This window comes from Oncorhynchus clarkii, chromosome 12, assembly GCF_045791955.1.
Source record: "Oncorhynchus clarkii lewisi isolate Uvic-CL-2024 chromosome 12, UVic_Ocla_1.0, whole genome shotgun sequence".
Lineage (NCBI taxonomy): Eukaryota > Metazoa > Chordata > Actinopteri > Salmoniformes > Salmonidae > Oncorhynchus > Oncorhynchus clarkii.
The window spans coordinates 49,394,472-49,421,970 of record NC_092158.1 but is presented as its reverse complement, the minus strand read 5'-3'; the positions used below and the strand labels follow the sequence as shown (position 1 = coordinate 49,421,970).

The 27,499-nt window shown below is 40.8% G+C and overlaps 1 protein-coding gene across 1 annotated transcript in view; it reads right to left on the bottom strand.

The window, feature by feature from the left end:
- Positions 1–27,499, bottom strand: part of LOC139422065 (kin of IRRE-like protein 3) — a 274,299-nt gene that overhangs the window by 108,166 nt on the left and 138,634 nt on the right. Inside the window, exons 2-3 of the mRNA XM_071173211.1 lie at positions 15,729–15,878; positions 8,556–8,705 (exon numbers count right to left, since the gene is read on the bottom strand). Coding sequence (XP_071029312.1) covers positions 8,556–8,705; positions 15,729–15,878 — 300 coding nt within the window. The remainder of the gene's footprint in view (positions 1–8,555; positions 8,706–15,728; positions 15,879–27,499) is intronic.

Below are 27,499 nucleotides of genomic sequence, written 5' to 3'. Positions count from 1 at the left end.
TAACGATAGAATTTGCAGATATGTCCCATGTAATTTCACTAAAGAGACATGTCAAAGAAAACACTTGTGAAATTTGCCCCCAGCCCTCAATATAATGCTGATAGCTGGGATGGCTTATAAGACTTCATAATATAAGGGAAATACCCAGTCAGTTGTACAACTGAATGCATTCAACTGAAATGTGTCTTCCGCATTTAAACCAACCCCTCTGATTCAGAGAGGTGCAGGGGGTGCCATAATCGACATCCATGTCTTCGGTGCCCGGGGAACAGTAAATGAGCAGACACTGGCACTCCAGGTCATATGTTCCCTAATACAGAGGCTGTAGATAAACTATTTTGGGACTATTTTATTCAGTACTGAAAGGCTGATGTCTGCCCACGATTATAAACCTGCCTGCAAAAATAAGGGCTTTCAAAAAGCATGTTCAGATCTTGCAGCCGACATGAGGAGAGACGAGACGAGACAAAACTAGACAGTTTTAGAATTTTGTGTTGTAGAACAACTGACCAACACTTTTGTTAGACTTCAGTGCGGCTTTTGACATTTTCGTTCATAGTCTGCTGCCTGAAATACCTATTATGGCTTTACACTCCAGAGGATTTTCTTTAATGGAAGCCTAACCAACATAATCCAGGTAGAATCGGTCTAGGCCCTTACTTTTTTCAATCTTTACAAATGACATGCCACTAGGTTTGAGTAAAGCCAGTGTGTCTATGTATGCAGATGACTCAACATTATACACGTTAGTGACTGAAATGACTGCAACACTTAACAAAGAACTGCATTTAGTTTCAGAGTGGGTGGCAAGGAATAAGTTAGTCCTAAATATTTCAGACACTAAAAGCATTGTATTTGGGACAAATCATTCACTAAAGCCTAACCTCAGCTAAATCTTGTAATGAATAATGTGGAAAATGAGCAAGTTGAGGTGACTAAACTGCTTGGAGTATCCCTGGATTGTAAACTGTCATGGTCAAAACATATTGATGATGTACAACAGTAGCTAAGATTGGGAGAAGTGTGTCCTTAACAAAGCACTGTTCTGTCTTCTTAACAGGTCCTAGAGGCCTTAGCTTTGTTGCAACTGGACTACTGTTCAATCAAGTGGAAATTACAATTGGCTCAGAACAGGGCAGCAGGGCTGGCTGTACACAGAGAGCAAACATTAATAATATGCATGTCAATCTCTCCTGGCTCAAAGTGGAGGAGAGATTGACTTTATCAAATCAAACTGCATTTGTCACATGCGCCGAATACAACAAGTGTAGACCTTACTATGAAATGCTTACTTACAAGCCCTTAACCAACAGTACAGTAAAGTAAAACATAATAATAAAAAGTAACACAATAAGAATAACAAAAAAGGGGAAACGGGTACCGAGTCAGTGTCCGGGGGTACAGGTTAGTTGAGGTGTTTTGTACATGTTTTGGTAGGAGTGAAGTAACTTTGCATAGATATACCTTTTGCGACTAGAAATCCCGGATCCGGGAGCGTAATCATAGCCTCAAATGAATTAGCATAACGCAGGGGACATGAATACCTATTCATGAAAATCGCAAATTAAATATATTGAAACACAAGCTTACCCTTTTGTTAATCACACTGTCATCTCAGATTTTCAAAATATGCGTTATGCGTTATCATGGCAAAATCTATGCTAGGCTCTGCTGGCAGCAGGCAACATTTTCACGAAAATAAGAAAAGCAATCAAATTAAATCATTTACCTTTGAAGAACTTCAGATGTTTTCACTCAGGGGACTCCCAGTTAGATAGCAAATGTTCCTTTTTTCCAAAAATATTATTTTTGTAGGCGAAATAGCTCCCGTTTGTTCATCATGCTTGGCTGAGAAATCGACCGGAAAATGCTTTGCAATCTTTGCAATTTTGGAAACGTCAGAGTGTTTTCTATCCAAAGCTGTCAATTATATGCATAGTCGAGCATCTTTTCGTGACAAAATATCTTGTTCAAAACGGGAACGTTTTTCATTCAAAAATGTTAATATCGCCCCCTAGTCGCAAGAAGCGAGTAGCAGCAGTGTACAAAAGGGAGTGGGGGGGGATAAACAGTCTGGACTGGAGTCTGACAATTTTATGGGCTTTCCTCTGACACCGCCTATTATATAGGTCCTGGATGGCAGGAAGCTTGGCCTCAGCGATGTACTGGGCCGTAAGTACTACCCTCTGTAGCGTCTTACGGTCAGATGCCGAGCAGTTGCCATACCAGGTGGTGATGCAACCGGTCAGGATGTTCTCGATGGTGCAGCTGTATAACCTTTTGAAGATCTGGAGACCCATGCCAAATCTTTTCAGTCTACTGAGGGAGAAAAGGTTTTGTTGTGTCGTCTTCATGACTGTCTTGGTATGTTTGGACCATGATAGTTCGATGGTGATGTGAACAACAAGGAACTTGAAACTCTCGACCCGCTCCGCTACAACCCAGTCGATGTTAATGGGGACCTGTTCAGCCTACCTTTTCCTGTAGTCCACGATCAGATCCTTTGTCTTGCTCACAATAAGGGAGAGGTTGTTGTCCTGGCACCACACTGCCAGTTCTCTGACCTCCTCCCTATAGACTGTCTTACCGTTGTCGGTGATCAGGCCTACCATTGTTGTGTTGTCAGCAAACTTAATGATGGTTTTGGAGTCATGTTTGGCCACGTAGTCGTGGGTGAACAGGGAGTACAGGAGGGGACGAAGTACACTCCCCTGAGGGACCCAGTGTTGAGGATCAGTGTAGCAGACATGTTGTTGCCTACCCGTACCACCAGGGGGCGGCCCGTCAGGAAGTCCAGGATCCAGGTGCAGAGGGAGGGGTTTAGTCCCAGTGTCCTTAGCTTACTGATGAGCTTAGTGGGCACTATGGTGCTGAATGCTGAGCTGTAGTCAATGAACAGCATTCTCACATAGGTGTTCCTTTTGTCCAGTTGGGAAAGGCAGTGTGAAAGCAAACTTAACATTTGTAAATATTTCTATGAACATAACAAGGTTCAACAACTGAGACATAAACCGAACAAGTTCGACAGACATGTGACTAACAGAAATTGAATAATGTGTCCCTGAACAAAGGGGGGGTCAAAATCAAAAGTAACAGTCAGTATCTGGTTTGGCCATCAGCTGCATTAACTTCTAATGGCTTGCGGCAGTATTTTGACATCTGGATGAGAAGCGTGCCCAAAGTAATCTGCCTGTTACTCAGGCCCAGAAGCTAGGATATGCATATAATTGGAATTGGACAGAAAACACTCTAAAGTTTCCAAAACTGTTAAAATAAGGTCTGTGAGTATAACAGAACTGATATGGCAGGTAAAACCTGAGGAAAATGCATCCAGGAAGTGGGATTTCTTTGATGTGGGCATTTTCAATTGAATGCCTATAGCTTTTCTAATGGGTTAGGACCCAGATTGCAGTTCCTATGGCTTCCACTAGATGTCAACAGTCTTTAAACGTTGTTTCAGGCTTGTTTTCTGAAAAATGAAGAAGAATGATTCCATTTTGTCAGTGGACTGTAGAATCAAGCAGAGCTGGTTTGCGTGTGTGACCGATTGCGCGCCCTTCGTTGTTTTTCTTTTCTATTGTCCGTTTGAAATATTATCGATTATTTAGACAATTGACAACCTGAGGATTAATTATGAACATCGTTTGACATATTTCAACAACTATTAGGATGTATTCGTCTGCATGTTTAGACCGCCTGGAACAAAACAAACATTTATTGTGTAGCTGGGACTCTTGTGACTGCAACCATATGAAGATCTTCAAAGGTAAGTGATTAATTTTATCGCTATTTCTGACTTTTGTAATTCCTTTGATTGGTTGTAAAATGTTTGTATGCTTTTGTAAGTGGGGAGCTGTCCTCAGACAATCGCATTGTATGCTTTTACCGTAAGCCTTGCCTTTGAAATCTGACAAAGCGGCTGGATTAACCTCACTAGGGTAGGGGGCAGGAATCAGAATTTTGGATGGAAACCGTGCCCAAAGTAGAAAACACTCAAAAGTTTCCAAAACTGTTAAAATAATGTCTGTGAGTATAACAGAACTGATATGGCAAGCGAAAACCTGAGGAAAATCCATTCAGGTAGTGCTATAATTTTGAAATGTCTCTTTTCCATTGAAAGCCTATCCACCATACAAAGACTTATGACGCAGTTCACGATCTCTATGTCTTCCACAACATGTGGCCAGTCTTTAAGCATTGTTTCAGGCTTTCACTGAAAAATGAGGGAGAAACAGCACTTTCTATGAGTGGACAGTGGAATTTTCCAGACATGAGTCCAGCGCGTGACCGGGAAAGCACCTTTCTTGTTTATCCTTTTCTATTGACAAAGCTTTTGTCCAGTTGAAATATGATCGATTCGATTATTTATGACAAAAACAACCTGAGGATTGATTATAAACATCGTTTGACATGTTTCTACGAACTTTTAGGTCACCTTTTAGATTTTTGTCTGTCTGTTGTGACCGCGCTTTGGTCCAATGTATTACTGAACAAAACGCACCAACAAAACAGAGGTTTTGAATATAAAGAGGGACTTTATCAAACAAAACAAACATTTATTGGGCACATTTTAACGCTATTTCTGACTTTTGTTACTCCTCTTCTTGACTGCTAACTTTTTGTAATGATTTGTCTCCTGGGCGCTGTTCTCAGATAATCGCATGGTTTGCTTTTGCCGAAAAGCCTTTTTTAAATCTGACACAGCGGTTGGATTAACAAGAGGTTTATCTTTAAGCTGGTATATATAGCATTTGCATCTTTTATGTATGTTTATTATGAGAATTTCGGTTTTGTTGAGTTTCACGCTCTGCAATTTCGCCGGATGTTGTTTGAGACAGTGTTTTACTGAACAAAATGCGCTAACAAAACGGAGGTTTTTGGATATAAATAGGGACTTGATCGAACAAAATGAACATTTATTGGGTAACTGGAAGTTTTGTGAGTGTAACCATATGAAGATCATCAAAGGTAAGTGATTAATTTTATTGCTATTTATGACTTTTTTTTACTCGTCTACTTGGCTGGTCACTGATTGTAATGATTTGTCTGCTGGGCGCTGTTCTCAGATAATCACATGGTTTGCTTTCACCATAAAGTATTTTTGAAATCTGACAACGTGGTTGGATTAACCAGAAGTTAGTCTTTAAACCGATGTATAACACTTGTATGTTTCATTAATTTTTATAATGAGTATTTCTGTTTTTGAATTTGGCGCCTTGCAATTTCACTGGACGTTGGCCAGGTGGGACGGTAGCGCCCCACACCCCCTAGAGAGGTAACAAGAAGTTCATCTTTAAACCGATGTATAACACTTGTATTTCTTATGAATGTTTACTATGACTATTTCTGTATTTTGAATTTGGCACTCTGCAATTTCACCAGATGTTGTCGAGGTGGGTCGCTAGCGGAATGCCTGCGCCAGAAAGGTTAAATACTGCAGTGCATCTCCTCCTCATGGACTGTACCAGACGTGCTCTATGGGATTGAGATCCGAGCTCTTCGCTGGCCATGGCAGAACACTGACATTCCTGTCTTGCAGGAAATCACGCACAGAATTAGCAGTATGGCTGGTGGCATTGTCATGCTGGAGGGTCATGTCAGGATGAGCCTGCAGGAAGGGTACCACATGAGGGAGAAGCACGTCTTCCCTGTAACGCACAGTGTTGAGATTCCCTGCAATGACAACAAGCTCAGTCCGATGATGCTGTGAAACACCACCCCAGACCATGACGGACCCTCCACCGCCAAATCGATCCTGCTACAAAGTACAGGCCTTGATGTAACGCTCATTCCTTTGACAATAAACGCGAATCCGACCATCACCCCTGGGGAGACAAAACCGTGACTCATCAGTGAAGAGCACTTTTTGCCAGTCCTTTCTAGTCCAGTGACGGTGGGTTTGTGCCCATAGGTGACCGTGTTGCCGGTGAGGACCTGCCTTACAACAGGCCTACAAGCCCTCAGTCCAGCCTCTCTCAGCCTAATGAGGACATTTTGAGCACTGATGGAGGGATTGGGCGTTCCTGGTGTAACTCAGGCAGTTGTTGCCATCCTGTACCTGTCACGCAGGTGTTATGTTCGGATGTACCAATCCTGTGCAGGTGTTGTTACACATGGTCTGCCACTGCGAGGACAATCAGCTGTCCATCCTGTCTCCCTGTAGCTCTGTCTTAGGTGTCTCACAGTACAGACTTTGCCATTTATTTCCCTGGCCACATCTGCAGTCCTCATGCCTCCTTGCAGCATGCCTAAGGCACGATCACACAGATGAGCAAAGACCCTGGGCATCTTTCTTTTGGTGTTTTTCAGAGTCAGTAGAAAGGCCTCTTGAGTGTCCTAAGTTTTCATAACTGTGACCTTAATTGCCTACCATCTGTAAGCTGTTAGTGTCTTAATGACCATTCCACAGGTGCATGTTCATTAATTGTTTATGATTCATTGAACAAGCATGGGAAACAGTGTTTAAACCCTTTACCATGAAGATCTGTGAAGTTATTTGGATTTTTACGAATTTTCTTTGAAAGACAGGGTCCTGAAAAAGGGACGTTTCTTTTTTTTGCTGAGTTTACGCATATGTATAATGCTCTGCTTATGAGAGCATCTTGTCAACAGAAGACATTACTGATTGAGGCAACTCTTGTGACATGTTGTTAAATTAATTGGTGGCCATGTATGTTTGCATACCTGCAGTTGTAAGAAGCTCACGGCCCACTCTAAGTCTCCAAAGCCATTTAAAGCATCCGTGACCTCTGATAGCGCAGTGCTATCCCCTTTTAGCCCGGTAATTGGTGGTGGTGGGTCCCCTGAACGCTTGGGGGGGGGGGGGGGGGGGGGGGGGGATTTCTACAGATCTAATTAGCCTCAAGGGCCCCTCCTCTGGATCGTGTCCCTGGACTCTTTCGTATTCAAAAGTGCCACCGCCACCCGGCCACTCTTAGATGGGGTTCAATGTTTAAATGTCACCGGTAGAGGGCATTTTCATCCCAGCGATAATGCATGGAATCACAAGGGTCTCTGGTTTCGGTGTTGTTTACAGTCCCTTGGTTTATCTGTAGTTCAGGTCCAGGCAGGCTGTAGTGTGTTGGGATATTATTGTGGGTCGGCAAGTAGAGTTATTTTATTATGAGTGTGAAAAGAAAGTTCAGGCTATTATGGAAACAGCACTGCCTTGTCTCATGCAACACATAAAACTTGTGTAATGGATTACCAATGCTGTGTATGAACACAGAGCACTTGTGCAGTTTGGGACATTGTATTGTGAGGGTATTGCAATGTATATTATAAATGTTCAAATAACAGGGTTAAAAAAGGAATCCCACAGTATGTCTAGCACCTACCTTCAACATCCCCCAAAAAACATTGAAGCTGGAGTTGGGATTAATGGTAAACCATCCACTCTGGTTATGAGAGCACAAGAAGGTGAGGCTGTCATGCTTTGGCGGTTGGCTAAAGCCTAGTCTCCAACTGTCTCCAGCATCGGAGAAGTGAAATGCGGTGATTGACCCTGACAGCGTCCATACATTAACTTCATTACCTTACGGGGCTGCTGGTAGCTTGGTGTGCAACTTTTTTCCAAAGCGAGACGATTTGTCTGGGATTAAATGTCAGGCTAATGGCTAGGCCTGGGGAGGAGGATGATTTGCCTCCCTCTCCCGCCCTCCCAACCCGGAAATAAATATAAAAGCAAATGGTGTCCTTGTTATCTATAATTAATCATTTTAATGGAGCCGGATCGCCAACATCTTAACTCTCCCCCCCTTGACCTCCCCACTAAGTAACCAGCTTTAGATTAGTGGGCAAAAATGTTACCACTGAGGGAGGGAATAATGAACTGATACCTCTAGAATATATCATGCTTTAAACAAGGGAGGACGAATCGATAATTATAATTAGGGTGCTCCTCCCCTGCCTCAGCCCAAGGCACAGGAGGGTTTGCATCGGAGGGTTCCATCGATTCCAGCCCAAATGATGGTTGATAGAAAACAGATTGGGGCAGTTTGGCATCACCTGATTAGGCCTGATTTGAGGATACACCCATGATTTATCTCTAGCCAATTAATGTTCTGCTCCATCCCCCTGCTCAAATGATTACTGAGCAATTTCAATATTACTATATTACTAACTCTCCTCATTTTCTTCCCCCTATCCCTTCTTATCACTCACTTTAAGTGTGCCCTCCAAACGGCACCCAGTTCCCTATATAGTACACTACTTTTGACCAGGTACCATTTTACTATGGTTGAAAGTAGTGCACTATAAAGGGAATAGGTGCAATACGGAAGGCAACCTTAATCCTCTAAAATGCACTCTCTTCGGGTTCCCCAGATCTACCATTTGTCCTACCTGCTGTGAAACAGGTTGAAACCGTTTTGCAAGTGTAATGTGTTATGCGGCATGAACAGGAAGTTCACTCAGCACTCTCTCAGATATCTCACCTATATGTACCATCAACTTGAGATACAGTAGTTGGCTTTCCCATTAACCTAAACCTAAACATACACACAATGGTTCAATGATCTTGAACGTAATCTAATAGTACTGTAGCTGTGTCTTACCGAGCACAGTCAGTCGGGCGGGGCGTGTTCTGATAGCTGCCTGGATGGCCTGGCACTCAAAGAAGGCGTCGTCCTGCATTTCAGTTCTCTGAATCAAGAGGTGGTATTCTCCCTTGCTGTGGTCTCCCACAATGTCATAGCGTGGGTAGCCTGGAAAACAAGAACACACATTGTTACTCCCGCATCACTGCACGCACACACATACCCACACACATACTCACCCGCACACACACATGCACGCACACACACACGTTCATGCACACACACTATCATGTACACACCACACTCACAGACACACACACACACACACACACAACCACATCTTCATTATGTAAGTTCACACGCTAGCGTTTCCAATTATCCAGGGCTATGGATTGCCATGACTACTAGTTTAAAGAAACAAAATTAAAGAACATTTGGTTTTCCAGATCGAGATTGTTATTCCTTTCATGAGAACACACCCAAACAATTACAATGGAGAACACTCACACACACACACAACTACAATTATATACAGTGCCTTGCGAAAGTATTCGGCCCCTTGAACTTTGCGACCTTTTGCCACATTTCAGGCTTCAAACATAAAGATATAAAACTGTATTTTTTTTGTGAAGAATCAACAACAAGTGGGACACAATCATGAAGTGGAACGACATTTATTGGATATTTCAAACTTTTTTAACAAATCAAAAACTGAAAAATTGGGCGTGCAAAATTATTCAGCCCCCTTAAGTTAATACTTTGTAGCGCCACCTTTTTCTGCGATTACAGCTGTAAGTCGCTTGGGGTATGTCTATCAGTTTTGCACATCGAGAGACTGACATTTTTTCCCATTCCTCCTTGCAAAACAGCTCGAGCTCAGTGAGATTGGATGGAGAGCATTTGTGAACAGCAGTTTTCAGTTCTTTCCACAGATTCTCGATTGGATTCAGGTCTGGACTTTGACTTGGCCATTCTAACACCTGGATATGTTTATTTTTGAACCATTCCATTGTAGATTTTGCTTTATGTTTTGGATCATTGTCTTGTTGGAAGACAAATCTCCGTCCCAGTCTCCATCATGCAGACTCCATCAGGTTTTCTTCCAGAATGGTCCTGTATTTGGCTCCATCCATCTTCCCATCAATTTTAACCATCTTCCCTGTCCCTGCTGAAGAAAAGCAGGCCCAAACCATGATGCTGCCACCACCATGTTTGACAGTGGGGATGGTGTGTTCAGCTGTGTTGCTTTTACGCCAAACATAACGTTTTGCATTGTTGCCAAAAAGTTCAATTTTGGTTTCATCTGACCAGAGCACCTTCTTCCACATGTTTGGTGTGTCTCCCAGGTGGCTTGTGGCAAACTTTAAACGACACTTTTTATGGATATCTTTAAGAAATGGCTTTCTTCTTGCCACTCTTCCATAAAGGCCAGATTTGTGCAATATACAACTGATTGTTGTCCTATGGACAGAGTCTCCCACCTCAGCTGTAGATCTCTGCAGTTCATCCAGAGTGATCATGGGCCTCTTGGCTGCATCTCTGATCAGTCTTCTCCTTTTATGAGCTGAAAGTTTAGAGGGACGGCCAGGTCTTGGTAGATTTGCAGTGGTCTGATACTCCTTCCATTTCAATATTATCGCTTGCACAGTGCTCCTTGGGATGTTTAAAGCTTGGGAAATCTTTTTGTATCGAAATCCGGCTTTAAACTTCTTCACAACAGTATCTCGGACCTGCCTGGTGTGTTCCTTGTTCTTCATGATGCTCTCTGCGCTTTTAACGGACCTCTGAGACTATCACAGTGCAGGTGCATTTATACGGAGACTTGATTACACACAGGTGGATTGTATTTATCATCATTAGTCATTTAGGTCAACATTGGATCATTCAGAGATCCTCACTGAACTTCTGGAGAGAGTTTGCTGCACTGAAAGTAAAGGGGCTGAATAATTTTGCACGCCCAATTTTTAAGTTTTTGATTTGTAAAAAAAGTTTGAAATATCCAATAAATGTCGTTCCACTTCATGATTGTGTCCCACTTGTTGTTGATTCTTCACAAAAAAATACAGTTTTATATCTTTATGTTTGAAGCCTGAAATGTGGCAAAGGGTCGCAAAGTTCAAGGGGGCCGAATACTTTCGCAAGGCACTGTATGTGATGTGGGGTGCTTCATTGTTGCTTTCCACTCCTTTAAGATAAGACGTCTTTAGCACAGCAAAAGATGAACGTACAGTAATTACTTTCTCGGTTCACCTACAAATAGCATTGGAAGCTGAGAGGAGAAAGGAGGGTGACATTTCTTTTTTTCTTCAAATTTAATTTGGTCTTCCACAAAAAAAATTTAGCAGCTGTCAGAAGACGAGCGGACTCAATTCTCCCATTGCCATTTGCGTCTAGTCCAGTGTGTGCAGTAATGGCTATTATAACCCTGTTTTAAAAAAAAATTAGAGAGATGTAATATCTATTTGCTGTTTATTCCACTGCCCATGGATCAATGGCAAGACTGAATCGTCCATAAGCATTTTATCAAGCAGTAGTGTATGGGGAGGCGTAAGTGAGTTGAGTAGGAGAGACCAACTCCATAATATGACAGACGCCTACGTATAAGGCCTAATAGTAATCCTAGTAGTCAGACCAACCTATGTTAATAGGATGCAGAACAACATTTCTCCTAATAGGAAAATGATTAAATTCAAAAAACTTCATTTGACTTGACCCTCTCACAAAGCATGTGGGTTACATTTACATTAGGGCATAAACACTTTCTAAACCCTTTGGAAAGGGTACCTTCATGTAAAGAGTTACCAACACATGTAGTCACTTCTATTTCTGCGAGGGACATGATTCTGCTCAGTGCCCCCTAGTTTCAAGAGGTTAAAGACCTGAAGAATAAACCCTCCTCCTCACAGCTGCCCATGTCCCTTAATGTTGATGATGTGGTTGTTACTGACAAGAAGCACATGTCTAAGCTCTTTAATCACCATTTCATTAAGTCAGGATTCCTATTTGACTCAGCCATGCCTCCTTGCCAGTCCAACATTTCCTTATCACCCCTTCTAATGCGACTATCCCTGATGCCTCTACCTCTTTTTCCCCTGCACCGCTACAAAGTCTCTCCCTGCAGGCAGTCACTGAGTCCAAGATGCTGGAGGAGCTCCTGAAACTTGACCCCCAAAAAACATCTGGATCAGATGGTTTAGACCCTTTCTTCTTTAAGGTTGATGCCAAGCATATCTCCGCAACTGGTTAAACCTGTCTCTCCTTTCTGGGGAGGTTCCCATTCCCACACACATCACTGCACTCTATAGTCCTCTGTAAACTGATCATCTCTGTATACCCATCGCAAGATCCACTGGTTGATGCTTATTTTTAAAACCCTCTTAGGCCTCACTCCCCCCTCACTCCCCCGTAGCGACTGGAACGAGCTGCAACAAACACTCAAACTGGACAGTTTAATCTCAATCTCTTCATTCAAAGACTCAATCATGGACATTCTTACTGACAGTTGTGGCTGCTTTGTGTGATGTATTGTTGTCTCTACCTTCTTGCCCTTTGTGCTGTTGTCTGTTCCCAATAATGTGTGTACCATGTTTTGTGCTGCTACCATGTTGTTGTCATGTTGTGTTGCTGCCTTGCTATGTTGTTGTCTTAGGTCTTTCTTTATGTAGTATTGTGTTGTCTCTCTTGTTGTGATGTGTGTTTTGTCATATATATATATATATATATATATATATATATATATATATATATATATATATATATGTGTGTGTGTGTGTGTGTGTTTTATTTAACAACATATGTTTTATCCCAGCCCCACAAGAGGTCTTTTGCCTTTTGGTAGGCCGTCATTGTAAATAAGAATTTGTTCTTAACTGATCTGCCTAGTTAAATAAACATTAAATAAAATAAATTCTTCAGGAAATACTAATATACATTTAAATATCCCTGAGGAAACCAATTTTCCCTCTCGGGTGTTGGAGAGAGAAAGTGTAGACCCAGAAAACCATTAAGACCCGAGATCAAGTGTTAGATTAATGTCCCCAGGCGAAATGGGAATGAATAGCTGAAGAAGCTGAAGACAAATACTTTTCAATTATGGCAAACAATGTAAAATAGCCCTAGTTATAACCTCTGTAGAGGCGATGGATCCATCAGGATTAGTTAGTTTGAGAGGAGGTTTCAGGTGGATGGTGATGTATTTTAGTATGTAGGAGGCACCTAACTGACACATCAATGGGAGAAAACGGCAATGAACACTCTCTGTCCGCATCTCAAATGGCACCCTATTCCCTAAGTAGTGCAGTAGTTTTGACTAGAGTATAGGGCCCTGGTCAAAAGCAGTGCACTGTAAAGGAAATAGAGTGCCATTTGGGACACATCCTGAGTAGAGCCAGATCAAAGGGAAACAGGAGAGAAGGTAAAGGACACATGCAAAGTGAGCACTCCCTCGCTCCAATTAAAAGAGTGGAAAAAGGAAGAGTGCAAATCACAGACGGAGAGAAAGCAAGAGGCTAGAGCAGCGCCGATGCCATTGACAGTCAAACCCCTCCCTCAGCTTTCTTTCGAAAACCATTTCATCGCTCTGTATTTGCATTTAAAAATCTGATTTTCCTTCATTGACTTCAGCCTTTGATTTAACACACCACTTCATTGCCATAATATATCCTATTCAGTCAAATATGATAATTATGTTTAACTTTAAGTGCCATTATCCCTTACTGCTCGATCTTTTCGTCCATTGTCAGTATTGTATGTATTGTATGTAGCCCTGCTGTCTTCCCTCTCATAACTGTTGCATTGGCTAAGACGTCAAATTTTCCTGTCGTCACTAAGAGTAAACACTGTCCACAGTTCACACGGCCGGGAGATAACCTTTCCAGTTCACACTTGTCCCCACTGTCATTGATCCACCAAAAATAATGAAGTCTCTCTCTCTCTTTCGAGCTGAGCTGAAAGTGATGTTTGGTGGCGATGGGTCCCAGGATGCTGCTAAAAGGACCTGGAGTGGGATTGTATGGACGTAATGGGATTGTTCTCCCAGGCCCAATTATGGAAACTCTGTCCATGACGAAATAGAACAGGGGATTGAGGCAAAAGCAGACAATGTCTACAGGGGAAGACAATGTAACAGATTGGCATAGCAGGAGTCGTAAGAGAAGAAAACAAATCTGATGAGATGGCATTGTACCCAAACTGTGATCCATTGCCATACTGTAAACACAGGTGTATTATTTTATTATTTTATTTTGATGTTATTTAATATTTTATTCAAAGATGTTATCTAGTCGAGTGTGCCGTGCACCACATCTCTTCAAATACATGTATTGGGTAAAATTGTTTCCAAGGTGGGTTGTTAATGGCGATTCATCTAGTATTCGCCATTCTACCTCCAAACAACACAATAACCTTTTTCTCTGTTCCAGGGGCCAGTGCAATGTTCCCCACACAGCTTTGAAAGCTGATTGTGGGGAATGATTTCCTCAGGCAGCCATCAGAGCGACGGAATGGTCTTCAAAACAGCCAGAGGAAAGATTGGGGGAAGGAGACTCTCTGCCGCTTTGGAAATGAGCAAAACACAATTTAACCATCTGCCGGAGCAGCAGATGTTGCGATAAATTGCTGCAACTTTCAAATGTTTACTTTTTTTTTTTAAACCCAGATGCAGTTTGGAGGGCTCGTTGAGTTTACTGTATTCTGCGAGATTGAGAAATGTTTTTTTCTGGCTGTAATGTAAATGTTCAACGACCTCTCATGTGACAACTGCAGTGTCGTAAGATTACTAACGCAGAGGAGTAGGATCATTTTGAAAACAACAGAGAAAACAATTATGGTATTAACATAAAGGTACTCAAGCAGCAATCAACACACACTGACAATGGCCTAACAGCCAAACAATTAGTTTTTGTCATTTTTGCCTCTAAATGAAAACATTTAGACTGTGGATCCTCCACAGATTAAACTCTAGCAATATTGGCCATTTACCATATCATTTGCACTTACGACAATTTGATGTTTGTGATTGTGCCCAATCCCCCAAGTTTCTCTCACGTTATTCAAAAAGCCTGTTGCCATGTAACCCCCTAATTTCTCTTTGCTTAATAATTCACAAGAGGGTTCTGATTAATGCGAACCATGAAATATATTCAAAACACTTGTGAGAGCTTTGAAAGCAGCAATAACACAATCAGTGTTTGTGACTCTTGTGCCATGTGAAGTGGCTCTTTTAATTAATGATCAAACTCTAAATACTCCATTGCTCTGTGGCGTTGCTCTGTCATTTGTCCAGATGTGACAAGTGACAGCTACCTTTTTGATGACGAGACCATGTATGGATTTTTTAAAATTACATGAAAGTAATGAAAGGAAAAGTGCAGATCAATGGACATGTGAGTGACACAACAACAATAGGAAACTATGACAAAGAAACAGTTGCTAAGGGTAAGAGCGCAAAAGAGAGAGATGGACAGACAACAAATGGATTGTATGGGCCTTGAGAGAAATGGAGGGTATGGGTAAAGGCTGTGTCCAACAGAGGATGGAAGGAGAGGAAGAGAAAAAAGGAGAAATGTTGAATGCAGAGAGAAATTGAGATAGATAAGAAGACAGGTAAGGGAATCACTCGAGCGAGGGAGGAAAGGAAAGAGAGGAAGAGAGCGCAATAAGAAGGTGAGACATAGGCTAATACAGAGAGAAAGAGAGCTAGACAGGAAGACGAGTAAGGCGAGGAAAGAGAAAACAAAAAAAACAGATTGACTGAAAGAAGGCCTTGCCCAAGAAAGAGAGATGGAGAAGAGAGAGTAGTAAGAAAACTAAAAGGTAAGTGGCCCTGCTCGAGGAAAATAGAGAGAGAAAGAGGGAGGTAGACAAAGAGTTTGATTGGGAGAGGAGGAAAGAAAGATAAAGCCAAGTAAAAACAAAAAAACAAGCTTAACATTCATAAAGCCTTCATAATGCCTTTATATGCTTGACATAAAGAGTTATATTACCCTATGTTTATATGCTCTTTATAATTGGCATTAAACATAACACCCACTCCATAACAACTGGCATAAGAATTTATAAAATATAATTTAAACATATGTAAGGGCTTATTACAGGCATTATGACTCTTTTTGTCATGCATATAAAGGGTTTATGAATGTTTCATGAATGTGACATTATCACCATTCTAAGTAAAGTGAGTGACTCTCCTACCTGAGAGGTCCCTGTTGACCCCAAGGGCCATGCCGTCTCTGAGCCAGAGCACCATGCCTTGGTAACCAGGGATGGAGCAGGGCAGGGTCACCGGCTGACCTGCCACCACCACCAGGTCTGTGGGCTGCTGGGTGAACACTGCACTGGCCCCTGGAACAGAGAAAAAGGTTTTTGTGTCAAAACAGTGCAACTTTTGATCAACAGTTTCGATATGATTTCATATTCTTCACAGACATATAGTGTCATATGCCATTTAGCAGACACTCTTATCTAAAGAAACGTATAATAGCACATGCATTTTCGTATGGGTGGCCCCGGCAGGAATTGGACCCACAACCTTAGCATTGCATGTGCTATGCTCTACCAACTGAGCCACCGTAGCCTACTCTGCATCCAATGAGGTACCGTCAGGGTAGATGTTGAATTGACGAAGCATTCAATGTTTTTGTGTCTATGACAATGAATCCTAATAGCAATGTTGCCACAGTAGGCCAGTGAAAATAAGAATACAGAAGCTATGGAGCTGCTAGTGGAGTTACAAACCAAAAAAGTTATTGAACTATGCAGAGATGAACGGACAGACTGATCAAACAGGTGTAAATCTTGCTGAGATTGAGGCTGCCCTACGTACACAGCTCAGGTGACTGACTATTCAGTGTATAGTTAGATAGCATCTATGGATGGTTGAATGAATGGGGATGGGTTGGCGTACTGAGAAAGATCACAGGAGATGGTACTGGCATCCGGCCACATCATCCCACATTCATTAATACTCTGACCCATTTTCACATAGGAATAATCACACTTTCATTCCCAGTCATTTAAAGTTGATGTAAGACTTACAACACCGATGAGGCCAGATATTAGGCGAGCGTTTCTATTCAATTACCTTTTTAACAGAAAATGCATTACAGCAAACATTAAATCAAAATGAGCCCATGCAGCTGTTCAACCCAATCTGTCTTCGGCCTCATTCATTACCATCTCACCCCTCATCGCAAAAAATGACTAGTTTAGTTTTGGTGGCTTCAGTTTGGGAAGGCAGCGGAGTGGTGCATTGCTGACAGCAGCTAACCTCATTTGGAGAACACATCTTGAAAGGGTGTGAATATAAGCAGACAGAGGGTTCAGTGCAAAGTACATGCAGGACACAGGCGGCTTTCATATCTTTTTGTATGAGGGTAGAGCTGTTTTTTTTCACACCAACAGTTTTCCCCACCAACGACTGATCCCTCTCATTAAAGCCACGGAAGTTGAAGAACAACCACAGTACTAAATACATTGTTGGTGGAAAACAGGACCCCCCCCCCCATTATAGCGAATCTTTGTGTAAATAAAACATTTTTAGAGGACAATCATGGTACCATTAATTGCTTATAATACACCATCGGATGTATGTCCTTGAACCAATTATTTTAAAATGTCACACAGATGAAGTTATGAGGATAATTTTGTTGCTATTGGCAGCCTCCTGTATTCCAGCATCTCACTGAAGAAGATAACACATAATTCGAGGTCTTGCTATTTTGGGATTCTACCATATGAATATCTCCAGTACACGGAGTCCAAACATTTATACAGGATAAGTCTTGACTCTATACTTAATTTATTGGTACATTTCTGTCTTTTAATCCAAAAGGTTGCTGGTTCGAATTCCCGAGCTAACTAGGTGAAAAATCTGTTGATGTACCCTTGAGCAATGCACTTAACCCGAATTGCTCCTGTAAATCGCTCTGGATTAGAGCGTCTGCGTAAATGACAATCATTAACAGACACAACAAACAGAGAGCTGCTGTGTTTTATTAGTGTGGTAGAGAGGATTATATGTCCCACATGGCACCCTATCCCCTGTCTCGGCCCATAGGGCATGGTCAAAAGCAGTGCACTATATAGGGAATCGGTTGCTATTTGGGATGCAAACATAGAATTGTCTTTGGGTATATGCTTCACAAATGCAGAAGACACATTTCATGTGAATGCATTCAGTTATACAACTGACAAGGTATCCCCTTTTCCTTTCCTTTCCCTTTCCATTCTGACAGTCACAGCTCATAAGATGTCTCATTTGTATATACTGTATATGACTTATATGGTAACCTGTATTTCTATCTGATATATTTTGTTCATGTTATCAAGAGCACTTGCTGTAGTAATATGTGTTCGTTACTTGACGTAAACATGCAAAAGAGAATATATTTTATTACTTGCTTTAAGATTATTTATCTACCAGTCATCCCCTGGTCCAGATCCAGACAATTGCAAGATGGATGGTATGTTGAATATTGATCGGGCTAAAAAGTTATAATGCTTTGCTCCCCAGACAATCAAACATTTTCTCAGAGTCCATTAGTGGAATCAACATTCAGTAACATGAGGCATTTTTGGTGCTCTTAAGGGGAATATTTGTTTAGCTCATCCAGGCAGGGTATCAGCGTTTCACAGATTTAGGTAAAGGCATGGTTTAATTTAGATTCGGAGAAAACACCATTGGGAATGAGTGTAGTTTGGAGGCTCATTGTCTATTCCCAAATTGAGTCAAACATCCAATAATGTCTGAATCAATCTACACTATATATACACAAGTATGTGGACACCCCTTCACATTAGTGGATTCAGACCCGTCTGTCCCCATCATTGGAGAGAAGCTCTCAAGGTATCTCAGGACGGATATATGACGAAATGGCCAACACCACAAAAACAACATTAGCGGTGAATCTAAATTGTAATTGCTCTGTTATCTCTCCTTGCTTCCTCAAAAACTCATTGGAGGAGATGGTCTTAGGAGAGGAACCTCAGATCATCAATTTGAGGAAGAGGTGAGGGGAGAGAATGTGAGGAATCAAGGAAATACATTGAGATTCACAATTTTGTGGTGCATTCTTTGTTCTGTTGACCTGGGACTCACGAGTATCTGATTTGTAGACAACATATGTGTCAGCAGTATTTCTACTCTGTGCTGTATGCATAAGGGAAATACAACTGACTTCACAAACTGTTTACTTCTACTCAGCCCAGTTGAATATTGTCTTTGTCACTATTGGCGACATTAAACAATATTCATATTGACTTTCCACGGCAAACGTTTTTCTTAGTACTCCCACCAATGTCAAAAGGATGGCACCTCAGAATTCCAAAATATGACTCTGGTTTGACAGTTTCCATACAAACTGACAGTTTGAGACTTCAAAGATAACCTCAGAAAGAGTGCAATCCACCAAGAGGGACTTAATGGCAAAGTCTGTTCACATTTGCATTGCATTTCTCAGAATCTGTGAGGGTGCAATGTAATGCTTCAATCTAGCCATGTACTCCTAGTGGTGCCTCACAACAGGGATTCTGCAGAGCATGGCTAGCTCTAATGGGAGTCTGAATTGAACAAATGAATCTCATCATCACATCGCCAGCTTCTCAGTGGGCGAAAACACTCTCAGTCAAATCAAAATAAATAAATATATTTTGTCAAGGATACTTCTTTCACATCAATTTTCTGTTTGCCTTAAGCTTTTCAATTTATTTTGCAATCAGAATGCCAAATTACATGAACTCCTCCAGCACAAAAGCAAACATTTTGCCTACTCACAAACATTCTGCATTAGCTGGGGACTGAATTTCTCAGAAGTCCAGAATGTTTTGTTGTTACAAGACAAAATATAACACTGAGTCATCACTTTGTTTTCGCCATGTCTTACTCAAGACAATACCAAAGTCTACACCCACAGAAAGGACTCAAGAGAAACTTAAGCTGAATTCACAAATGAGTCATCTCAGTTGGAAATCTCAATACATTGTTGCTGTGCCTATCTGATGATAGTTACATTTGTTTGAAAATCTCATCTTGAGTCATGGCTACTGAAGATAATTCATTTTGACAGGGTCACAGAGATATGTTGTGGACAATTTCACAGTAACAGAGAGTGATGCTGAGACTCTGTTTTTCCCCTTTAAAATGAATGCCAAACAAAATCGAATGATTGATAAGTTTAACAAACCATACAATGATATGTACAAGGACCACTTTGAACAATTTCCAGAGAAAAGTGTACAAAAACACATTTACTTGAAGAACAGTGCAGATGCAAAGTTTGGCAACAGAATGACAGTGTGTGCTGTTTGTGCCGTCATTCTGTTACCAAACCTTGATCTGCATTGTTCTTTAAATGTTTTGTTAAAAGTAGTCCTTGTTCATAGAGTTATATGGTTTATTTAACTGTGCAATCATTGGTTTTGTTTGACATACATTTTACAGTGAAGAATCAGTCTCAGCAATACTCTGCTACTGTGGAATTGTCCTTGTACTACATGGTTGATGAATACTGTACATACAGTATTTGATAGGCAAATGCTTTTTTCATTCAAATACCCAATATCATATTACTTTTCATGTGGAAATACTTTACACATTTGATGACATCAGCTATAAAGATGGTACAAGATTTAAAGCAGCATTTAACACAAGCACATCGTTCCTAGTTGTGTTTGCCTATGCAATATGCACGGTATAACAGGGATCGATTTCTCCCGTTGGCCTCGGATTTACTGAAATGCAATTAGGTCTACGAGCAGAGCCTCATATTCCCTTACCTGTTGAGAACACTGAAAAGAGGGGGCAGCTTTATTTAATTGTTGCAGTGGACTGTGAAAGTTTTTTTCCGCAGCAGGAAATGTGTGCCATAAACAGTGTCAGCGATTTAGTGCCAGAGTGCTGGGAACCATACAGTCTCATCACCGTCGTAGTCCAATCACACTGCTCTACGGAGAGGACCACTGGTGACGTAAAACTAAAACATGAGAGAGTGAAATATGGGGTTGTGTGCCCTGTCGATTTGATGGGGACTACATTGCATTGACTGTGGATGCTAGGCTACAGCGCTAGTGTCACAGTAGCAGATTGAAAAGTATTTTTACCTCCGTTTGGTACCTGTCAGTGCAATGTGAATTGTTAACAGCTGTGCCAAAAAGGGTTACATTTCATTGTCATTCCGGGTACCCTTTGTATTGTTATTGTCGGGAGGAGAAAATGTTAATCTATCTGAGGAAGAAAAAAAGCACAAAAAAAAGAAAACAGGCTTTGAATTAATCTGGTGTGTATAATGGATTTTTTTTTACAGAGGATTGCCACGGTCCACCTACAGTCTACAGTACTTTGAAATATGTTTTCTAAGGTTTTGACCAAATGTGTTTCCTGAATGCTTATCAGAATTTTCAAGATAGAAAAACCAAATGATAAAGAATGAAAATGTGCCGCAGTGTGCCAAACATAAAACCATTACACGCTGCCTCCCATGGGTCCTCTGTGAAAAATATTATTGTTACTTGTCTGGTTTCAGACAGACCTTGGAAGACTTGGGTTTTGGGGGAAAATTGGACTTCCTTTCAATTCATCAAGTTACCTTATTAATTTAACTATCCTATTGCTATGAGACTCGAAATTGAGAAAAGGTGCATCCTGTTTCCAATGATCATCCTTGAGATGTTTCTACAACTTGATTGGAGTCCACTTGTGGTAAATTCAATTAATTGGACATGATTTGGAAAGGCTGTCACGCTCTGACCTTAGAGATCATTTTTATGTCTCTATTTGGTTTGGTCAGGGTGTGATTTGAGGTGGGTATTTTATATTCTATTATTTGTATTTCTATGTTTTGGCCTGGGTAGGGTTCTCAATCAGGAACAGCTGTCTATCGTTGTCTCTGATTGAGAACCATACTTAGGTAGCCCTTTTCCCACCAGTCTTTGTGGGAGGTTGACTTTGTTTAGGGCACATAGCCTTTAGCGTCACGGTTTGTGTTGTAGTGTTTATTGTTTTGTTTGGCGTCTTTTCCAAATAAAGAGAAAATGTACATTCACCACACTGCACCTTGGTCCTCTTCTTTTAACGGCCGTGACAAAGGCACACACCTGTCTATATAAAGTCCCACAGTTTATATAGACAGTGCATTTCAGAGCAAAAACCAAGCCATGAGGTTGAAGGAATTAGAACTCCGTAGAACTCCGATACAGGTTTGTGTCGAGCTACAAATTTGGGGAAGGGTACCATAACATTTCTGCAGCATTGACAATACCCAAGAACACAGTGGCTTCCACCATTCTTCAATGGAAGACTTCTGGAACCACCAAGACTCTTCTTTGATCAACTTACTTGAACTGTGTTATTGAAACACTATTGAATTGACAAAAGATCATTAGAAATGATTGTAAGATTGACAAAATGTATTCAGGTAATCAATTGTATCAGTTCTAGCTCTTTGAGTTGCGTTCATCCTAGCTAACGACTAAATTAAAAAAAGCTCTTATTTTATTTCCAATTAACAATCGTTTAGGGGAGATTTCAGAAGGGAGCTTTGTGCGCCCATCTGCTTCTGCTCCTCCACGAGCTTCTCCGCCAGCGAACCAACTACAACAACATTCTCATTAACGGTTACATAACATTTTTACATGTACAGTAGTTTATCTACCTTAGTTGAATGCACTGACTGGATGACCTAAATGTAAATGTAACTGTACAAATATATGGTTGCAAAGCATGCAGTAGGGGTGGTAGGTAGGGTGGCACATAGATTAGCGGTTAGGAGTGTTAAGTCAGTAACTGAAAGGTTGCTGGGTCAAATCTAATTGCTCATGTAAGTCGCTCTGGAAAAGAGCGTCTGATAAAATGTAATGCTGGGTATTATATTCTTTTGAGCTCTGCCCCCCCAAAATACATTTCTAATGAATCGGATACACATCAATTCCACCGGAGTTAAATTCTACAAGAGCCAATTACATTTCGCCAAGATAGAGCAAAACTTAAAGGCCGCCAAGATATTTTGGGGGGAGTGTATAAACATTGCCCAATAGTTTTTTCAGGCAACATACTGTGACTCCTGTGTCTTCTCCAGCTTCAATGAGGGTAGAGGGAAAAAGAGAAGAAAATGTATCTTGACTAACTTTTATTCTCTGATTGATCCACTGCACGGACAAAAGGCGCTCAAACGCGGCCCTAGGCCATTATCGCTGAAATAGAAAACATAAATTCAAATGCTGCCAATCAAATAATAATAAATAATAAGTTTTACTTCATCTAAACCCAAGATGAAAGCACATGAAGATAACACTTTTGTCCCTTTCTCTTACTACAACATGAGGTGTATGGGTGTTTCTACATGACTCTGTTCACTTTAAACAACACTGCAGTTGCTTTGCGTACACAGTATGCATTAACTGTAGGAGGAACCTTCTGTCCTAAAGAAGTCAAGAAGGTTTGTTGTACCTTTGGAGTATGGAAAGAAGAGAGTAGAGAAGTGCCTATGCTTGAGGCCTATTCCCATTAGTCTTTCAAAACACAGAGCTTTTAACAACAGAGAAGCTGGGAGTAATTGATAGATCGTCTGCAGGGAGGTGTGTAGTGGGGGGATTGAGCGTTTAAAGAAATGTGGGTAGAGAAGATAATCTTGCCCCTGAGATGTGGCAAAAGGCCAAGCCATTGTGTCGGCATAGAAGCCTGTGTATCCAACTCGCTGTTCCTCTCTGTTATTATTTCTTTTTATCTCTGTTGAACAAAACTACACAGTAATTTCAAGGCACCACTGTTTCAAGAAGATTAGTTACTTTGTGTAATAACAAAGCCACAGACAACAACCTTGAGCACTCTCAAAGCACCCACGGCTAAAAGCAATATAAAGGTGGAAGTTCACGACATGTTTCACAGTTACGGTTTACTGTAAACTAATCTAACATATGAATTTGTATTTTTTCTTCTATAAAATAAACATTGGTTGTGTTCTGCCACAGGTTATGATGTAGAAACACATTTCTGGAATGAAATCCCAGCGATTAGTTAGGCTGTAATGATACATTGATTATTGTCAATATAAACCATAATCATTATAATCAATCACTTATTCAGAGGCAAAATAGACCCAAGTTGGTCCCACTTCAAATGACGTGCACTTTATAGATGCTTCATATAGCCTTAATACAGCCTTCATAAACACCACATAAATGTGTCAAAAATCATCTATAACTGTATGTAATGCTCTATAAAGGGTTCATGAATGTGGCATAACTGTTTGACATAACCACCAATGTCAAATATGTCAAAAACCTGTGCTTTATAAAGGGTGACATAAGCACATCTTAATAAAGGGTTTATAAATCATATTAAATTCATGCTTCAAAGTATTTATAACCTTGTCATGTATCTTGGTAGAGCATTGCAGCGCCATTGCAGCGCCATGATAGTGGGTTCGATTGGACCAGCCATATGTAAAAATGTATGCACGCATTACTGTAAGTCGCTTTGGATGAAAGCGAATACATTATATTATATTTGTAATGGGTGTGTGCTGGTGGCAGGGAAGTCAGACGCAAGGAGAACGAACTTGGTATAAACAGAGTCGTTTAATAAGTGCTCACAAAACTCAGAAAACCAAAATATACAAAATAATAAAAGTGGGTACAAAACCCGTCGCACACCAGAACACAACTTGCACATAACATACAATCACACAATCGCCGACAAGGACATGAGGGGAAACAGAGGATTAAATACACAACATGTAATTGATGGGATTGGAACCAGGTGTGAAGGAAGACAAGACAAAACCAATGGAAAATGAAAAATGGATCAGCGATGACTAGAAGGTCAGTGACGTCGACCGCCGAACACCGCCCGAACAAAGAGGGACCAAATTCGGAGGAATTCGTGACAATATTACTCAAATTGCTGGGATCAGCCAACGGTTTTCCCACTTTAGTGCATAGCCAATATTGGATCTGACCCTCAACTTTCCCCAAAATACAACGCTAAAATGTAGTGCAAAGCAAAAAAACGCAAAAACTAAATTATTTCCTAAATTTCCCAAAATGTTTTCTCAAAGTTTTTTCACACTTTTTTCTCACAACATTTTTTCTGTGTTTTTTCTGTGTTCACATCAATACTTAAACCACATCAGGGGATGACTTCTGAGTTCAGGGAAAAATCTACATTTATAAATGTTTTTGTGTAGTTGCCCTTGCATAGGGAGCCAGGCCAACCCACTGGGGAGCCAGGCCAGCCAATCAGAATGAGTTTTTCCCCACAAAAGGGCTTTATTACAGACAGAATACTCTGTTTGTGACAAAACTGCACATTTTAGAGTAGCCTTTTATTGTTCCCAGCACAACGTGTACCTGTGTAATGATCATGCTGTTTAATCAGCTTCTTGATATGCCACACCTGTCAGCCATATGCACAAAAAGCTTAATGAATTCATTTCAATTGACTGATTTCCTTACATGAACTGTAACTCAAAAATCTTTGAAATTGCTGAACACCGCAGCTCAATCAGGTGGAAGAACACTGACTATCCAGTAGCAGCTCACTTTGCTAGTCTACTCCCTCAAATACACAGGCATTGAGCATGTTACTCTACCCAGGAGAGAAGGTAACATCAAGATCCTTCTAATACAGAGGGAGGCCTACTGGATATCATATATTCACTCAATTTTTTCTAATCAACCTAATAATTATGACACACCGCTCACTTTTGTCATTGGTTGCCCCTGAACAGGCAGTTAACCCACTGTTCCTAGGCCGTCATTGAAAATAAGAATTTGTTCTTAACTGACTTGCCTAGTTAAATAAAGGTAAAATAAAATAAAAATTGCACTGTTTGTCTTCATAACCTGGTTCAAACATTCATGCCATTACCCTGAACAAGGCACAGTGATGCCGAAACATTTTATATAGAGTGTGCAATTCTCTTTATTTGTTTATATAGCTTACAGTTTATTCGCCGTTAGTCAGAACCTCTATACAAAATAACTTTCTCTGGGTGTGCACCAGCTCATGCTTTTTATTAGACTTGTAAGGTTGGAACCAACATGCAGTACCTCCGGCAAGCAGAGAGAGAAGAGCCATTCGTCCTTCAGCTCATTGACAAACTACACTATTCACAGCCCTTGTAATGTTCAATGTTATGAATTGTATTACTGGACTTCTGAACCTTTATGTATTTGCATTTTTTTATCCAAAAATGAAATGAAATGTATGGTTTAACATGTCATTAATGTTCATTTGTTTTAGTCGTTAGTGATAATTCCCTATGTGTTAATACATTTTGGTTTACATCATTAAGCCATTATGTTTATTTTAATGTTTTATTTAACATTCATTTAACTAGACAAGTCAGTTAAGAACAAATTCTATTTACATTGACGGCCTACCCCGGCCAAATCCAGACGATGCTGGGCCAATTGTGCGCCGCCCTATGGGACTCCCAATCACGGCCGGTTGTGACACAGCCTGGAATGGGAACCAGGGTCTGTAGTGATGCCTCTAGCACTGAGATGCTGTGCCATTCGGGAGCCCTATGTATGTGTTATGAATGGCCAAAGGTGTCGGACTTTAAAGGACAGCGTCATGTGATATAAGGTATTTATGGATGTGTTATGAATGACCGAAGGTATTACAGGACACCACATAAAGTGTCAATAAATAGGTTTTTAATGTTCTGCTGATTTTCTAAGGTTCTCTCATGATCCACAGGTTGCTGTAGGTTGTGAGAGGTATTTAAATGGGCTGAAAAGCTTGCGTTTGTGTGTGTGTCAGAGCCAATATGATTTCGAATAGTCCAACCTGAGACTACCGTACTCCTCTTCTGTTCCCATGCTGGAGACCAGGGCTTGGTTACAACCTGCGGGGGAGTTGGTAAATATTACAAAGACCTGACTGTGCTTTAGCACAGCACGGCTTGTTATATTGTTGTGTGCGTGTTTGTGTACTAAGGAAGATGCAACATGGTTCCAGAAGAAAGCCGATTTCAATTTCCTCATTTTGGGGGCTTTCATTAAGGTAAGTGTCTCTTGGTGTAACGTCGCCACCAGGCTACTGAGCACACAGAACGCATATGCTTGGGATATCAACCATTCAAAGTTGGCCTTAGTGGGCGTGACCATAGAATTAAATGGGAGTGACCTTACTGAGTAAAATATCTGTCATCAGGCTATGTCATTGTTAGCAAAAACATTCCCCCTGGTCATCACTAGTTAACACAGCCATAAAGTCATAATTATGCCTAAACCCAGCCTATTTACACAATTTCTCTTCTTACAATTTGATTTTTAACCTAACCCTAACTAATGAAGGACAAGTTTGATGTGACTAGCATGACTTCACTTTAGAGTGTGTGCCATTCTTCAGCACAACATGTCACCCTTTAAAAAGCACACATTTATATCATATTCAATATAGCGAGCGGGTTGTGTCACACTTGACATTGGTAATTATGTCACACAGTTATGTCACATTTATGAACCCTTTATAAAGCATGACATAAGGTTATAACATATTTGTAAAACATGTATGTAGTGCTTATGAAGGCGTTATGAATGCTTTATGAATCCTTCATTAGCTGAACATAATTTAAAGTGGGACCATAAAGGGTCATACAGTTGAATAAACTGTCTCTAAAGCTTTTATTTCTTAATGGAAAAAGGACCCAGGTTAGGTCATTACTGCGATGGAAGACACCAAAATAAGTTGCTCGTTTTTTGCACAGAATGATGGTGAAACTCAACCAATACCCATTATCTCTAGCTATGGTGATATAACACCATAGAAGAAATCGATTGTTTTTGATGATGGGTATGAACCCAGTCAGCGCTATCCGTTACAGTGATGGGCAGTGACACTTTGGTGATGACCAAAAAGGGATGTTATTAAATGTTGAGCTTCTTCTCATTTACAGATGGAGGCCATGTTGTGTCCTTTGAGTGCGGGCGGTGTTCATATGTGGATGTCGAAATCACAA